Genomic DNA, 4,272 nt, shown 5'->3' on the forward strand with positions numbered 1-4,272 from the left:
TAGGCTCTGCAGATCACAGATGGCATGTGTCTCCAGATCAGTGAACACTCTGGAGTTGCAAAGGGTCTGCAAATATTCCGTGCTGTTCATCATCATAAACCTGGGGACAATGCCATCAGAGGCCACTGTTAGCATATTAAGAAAGTGTACCTTAAAAACCATTAGATGCAGGTGCTGTGCAACCGGAAGAGGTAATTAAGTTGGAGCTTCAGAGTGAAGTAGTTGGAGCTTGATCAGCAGCAACTGGAAGCTCCCTGCCCCCTGGCAGGGCCTCACCTTGGATAGACAAGATACCTCCAACCTCAGTATTGGGACACTGGCAAAGCCAGACTCAAGGACCATCACTCAGCCTCTCATCTCCTGGTAATATTTTTTGGAAATACATTTTTAAAATTATTTGCACGGTGTAACTTCTATAAGATCGATGTGTCGGAGTGCTGACTATTACTCAGGTTCTATGTGACTCTTTCAACAAATTCATTCTTTCAGCAAATATGCATTGAATACCTCGTGTGCACTGGGTCTTGCTCTAGGTGCTGAGGATACTGTGGCATCCAAGTCAGGCACTGGGACAGGGAAGACCACAACTGTGCATAGGTTATTCTCCTCCGATCTCACAACCCTTTTGATGTGCATGTGGTCATCTCCATTCCACAATGCAGCCACAGGTCAGGAGGGTGAAGCCTGATATAAGCCAAGTCCATTGACTCCAAACCCAGGTCCTCCTGCATCCTCACAGACTTCTTCCTGATTCTGCATCCTCCTTTCTAGGTCAACCCAGAACGCCATGACCGCAGGCTGAATCACTTCAGGGTCTGCAGTGACATCACTCTGTACAAGGCTAAAACATGGGGCTTAGGAGATGATCGCCACAAGTAGCATCCCAGCAGAGGAGCCCATCTGTGGATCTAATGCCCTAAGTGTGCACAGCCCAGAGAAATAAAATATAACTTTAAAGTCAAGTCTCACTTTTCTCATTTCTGGCTGAGTCCACTGGTTGAAATCCTTGTGTGGTAAAGTAAAGTGAGAAATCAGATAAAGATGGTGGGCTAATTGCACACAATCATCTGCTCTGCCTTCCTAATACTAATAAAGGATCACAAAGGGATACAAAACCCACCACTGAGAGAATGGAAGGAAAATGTTACCAACAGAAAAAAACTGGAAGTGTGTTCAGGAGATAGAAAGCTGATGGAGGAGGATGGCAGGAACCACAAAATGCAAGCTGATGGAACGCCTCTGAGCACAGGCCTTCCAGAACTCTAGACAGAGGTTCAGGACTCTGAGACAGAGTGGGGTGTGAAGCAGAGAACTGAAATTGGATGTGGGTAGGGGTAATCCCACCCCCACACACACCAGGAGCCAGATTTATAACATCTCCCCCGCGCTGGAGGCTGGGGGGTTATTCTTGGGGGAAGAGGAGAAGCCCAGGGCTCAGGGATACTAAAACACAAGGCATGAGTCAGGCATGGAGCTGAAAACAATCTGTGAAAATCTACAAAAAGAAGGCTGAACCCCTAGCCCAGGTGCCCACCCACACATATACTACATTTTTACCCTAGGTTTGAAGATGGAGTGTTCCCCTCTGGAAAAATAATGAAACTTCTCTAGAGACCCCCACATAGTACCATTTGAGAGACCTTTAAGGAAAGAAGCAGGGAAGTCAGTTTCCTTTTCCCCTTCCTGCTACGAACCGTTCCTCCTGGACCTCATGCTGTTGAGCTAGCACATGCTTCAGAGTTGCAGCCACCTCAGCTTCTGCTCAGCCTCTGCAGCCAGTGTGCCACCTCTGCAGGGCCATGTGGGCCACAGATCTCTCCAGAGTGACCAAATGACTGGGTGGGGCTGTGTTAGCAGAAATCTGGTCTCCTGCATCCCCAGCTGCTGCACGTCCCTGAGGAAAGTGTGGAGGGCCCAAGGGATCCAGTACCATCTCTTCCTCAAGGAGCCTTAGCTTCTTAAAGAGGATGCCAAGGAGAGGAGGGGGAGAAGGAAGTCCAAGGAATCTTTACAGAAGGGCCAGCAGGTAAGGAAAGTAATCTAGGAACTGATCATAAAGATGTCGTTGAGCCAGGCACTGAGGTTCAAAAAAAAAAAAAAAAAGAGGGGGGGTGGAAATGGAATCAAAGAGGCAACTCATGAGATAATGGAGCAGGCAAATGAAAAGAAGTGTGCTGACACTGAAGCCTCAAATGATGAGTTCCAGAAAGTTAGACTTGTTCCCAGCTGCCATCAGGCTAGATCCTTTGTTGGCCGTTCTGTACGCCAAGGGAGTTGTCTTTGTAAAACCGCAGAAGCCAATGTTGCCAGCGTAAGTTGCTATTTAAACCATAGAAAACCAGAACATGAGCATTTCGGCATTTTTTTTAAAACTAGGAAGTATAAAAACTTAGAGAAAATAAAATTAATATCTAAATTTTAATATATAGTGATCACTTTGGCTTTTTCTTTGGCCTAAGCAGATAAAGAAGAAACTGTTAAAGATCTCTTATTCCTGAGTGAGGGGGAATGCATCTAATGACAAGAAATCATTGCTCATTATTTAAAAAGAGTTAGGTATGTTTTGTCTTAGGATCTTGATTTTTGTTTTAATTCTTTGTTTTGAGAAGAAGGCCATGGACCCTGCAATATGTAATAGGGTTTGGTTAAGGAAGGAAACCCTGAGGGCAAGTCTCAGCAGATTCGCCCCATTTTATATCACAGAAGCCCATATTAAATTCAGAGTACATTGATGGGGAGCAGTGGAATCCTGCACTGTGATTCAAGGTAAGATACTTGTAAATGCTGCATATAATCTTGGTTCTGTTTTTTAAAATGCAAATGAAATACTGTGCATTGTTTTTATATCAGAATAGAACAGGTTCATTTTCCTTTACACGTCTGTTTGAAATTGCTTTTCCATGAGCACATGCATAATTCTTTTGTATCCACTCTGCTTGTTTTCAATGTTCTTTTAAAATTTTTGTTGGGCTAAAAAGAGCCTTTTCTTTGGTATCATCATAGCTACCATCATCTATAGCAAAACTGCATATCTAGTACTGAAAGTAGTTCAACCAGCAATGTAGTAGGTAATATACAGGATAATGATCAGATATCATTTCTGATTGGCCAGAAGAGTTAGTTTACATGTATGCAGTTGAGGTCCAATGACTTCCAATTAAAGATCTTAGGCCTGGCACGGTGGCTTACACCTGTAATCCCAGAACTTTGGGAGGCCGAGGCGGGCAGATCACCTGAGGTCAGGAGTTCGAGACCAGCCTGGCCACCATGGTGAAACCCCATCTCTACTAAAACTACAAAAATTAGCCGGGCTTGGTGGTGGGTGCCTGTAATCTCAGCTACTTGGGAGGCTGAGGCAGAAGAACCACTTGAACCCAGAAGGCGGAGGTTGCAGTGAGCCAAAATCACGCCATTGCACTCCAACCTGGGTGACAGAGCGAAACTCTGTCGCAAAAAATAAAAAACAAACAAAGAAACAAACAAAAATCTTATACCAAAAGATTCTGGAATATTATTTGACATCTAGTCTTCAATGTGAAAAAGGTACCTCTTATAATTACACTTGAATTCATCTTCATGAATATTTAAATTTTCAGAACAGCATAAAAAGTGGATTCGTTGATATGCAGAAAGGTGAGTCTAGTTTTGTGATCCACTGTAAATTATAAAATAGATTAAATGCCTGAATGTTTTCATCACAAGGCTGTGCTCTGAAAGCAATCAATATGCTTCTGTAGCTCTGCTCCTGCAAAGAGAGCAACCACATTTTCTGCTTTCATCTCCTTCCCAACTCTGCCCAAAAAACAGAAAGCTGTTACTTTGTATACTCATCTAAAAAATCATATGTAGTCAGTCTTCACTTTGCACAATAGTGCAGGACTACAAAAATGTCCTGCTTGCTGAAACTATGCAAAGCGATCTTAATCATTGTTGGGGGAAAGTTACAATTGTTCTGTGACCTTTAAAGAAAAATTGTCCAAAAGTCCTTTTAAAAAGTATGAACCTGGCCGGGTGCAGTGGCTCATGCTTGCAATCCTAGCACTTTGAGAGACCAAGGCGGGCAGATCACAAGGTCAGGAGATCGAGACCATCTTGGCTAACACAGTTAAACCCTGTCTCTACTAAAAATACAAAAAATTAGCCAGGAGTGGTGGCAGGCGCCTGTAGTCCCAGCTACTCCGGAGGCTGAGGCAGGAGAATGGCGAGAACCCAGGAGGCGGAGTTTGCAGTGAGACAAGATCGCACCACTGCATTCCAGCCTGGGCGACAGAG

At 44.0% G+C, this 4,272-nt stretch overlaps 1 protein-coding gene across 2 annotated transcripts in view; it reads left to right on the forward strand.

Moving 5' to 3' along the window:
* FAM183A (family with sequence similarity 183, member A) overlaps positions 1-957 on the forward strand; it is an 8,367-nt gene extending 7,410 nt beyond the window's left edge. Inside the window, exon 4 of one of the 2 annotated variants that reach the window (XM_012001765.1) lies at positions 772-957. In XM_012001765.1, coding sequence (XP_011857155.1) covers positions 772-879 — 108 coding nt within the window. In that variant the 3' untranslated portion in view covers positions 880-957. The remainder of the gene's footprint in view (positions 1-771) is intronic. The other variant, XM_012001766.1, reaches the window with a different exon arrangement.
* Positions 958-4,272: the final 3,315 nt, after the last annotated feature.

This window comes from Mandrillus leucophaeus, unplaced genomic scaffold (assembly GCF_000951045.1).
Source record: "Mandrillus leucophaeus isolate KB7577 unplaced genomic scaffold, Mleu.le_1.0 Scaffold67, whole genome shotgun sequence".
NCBI lineage: Eukaryota > Metazoa > Chordata > Mammalia > Primates > Cercopithecidae > Mandrillus > Mandrillus leucophaeus.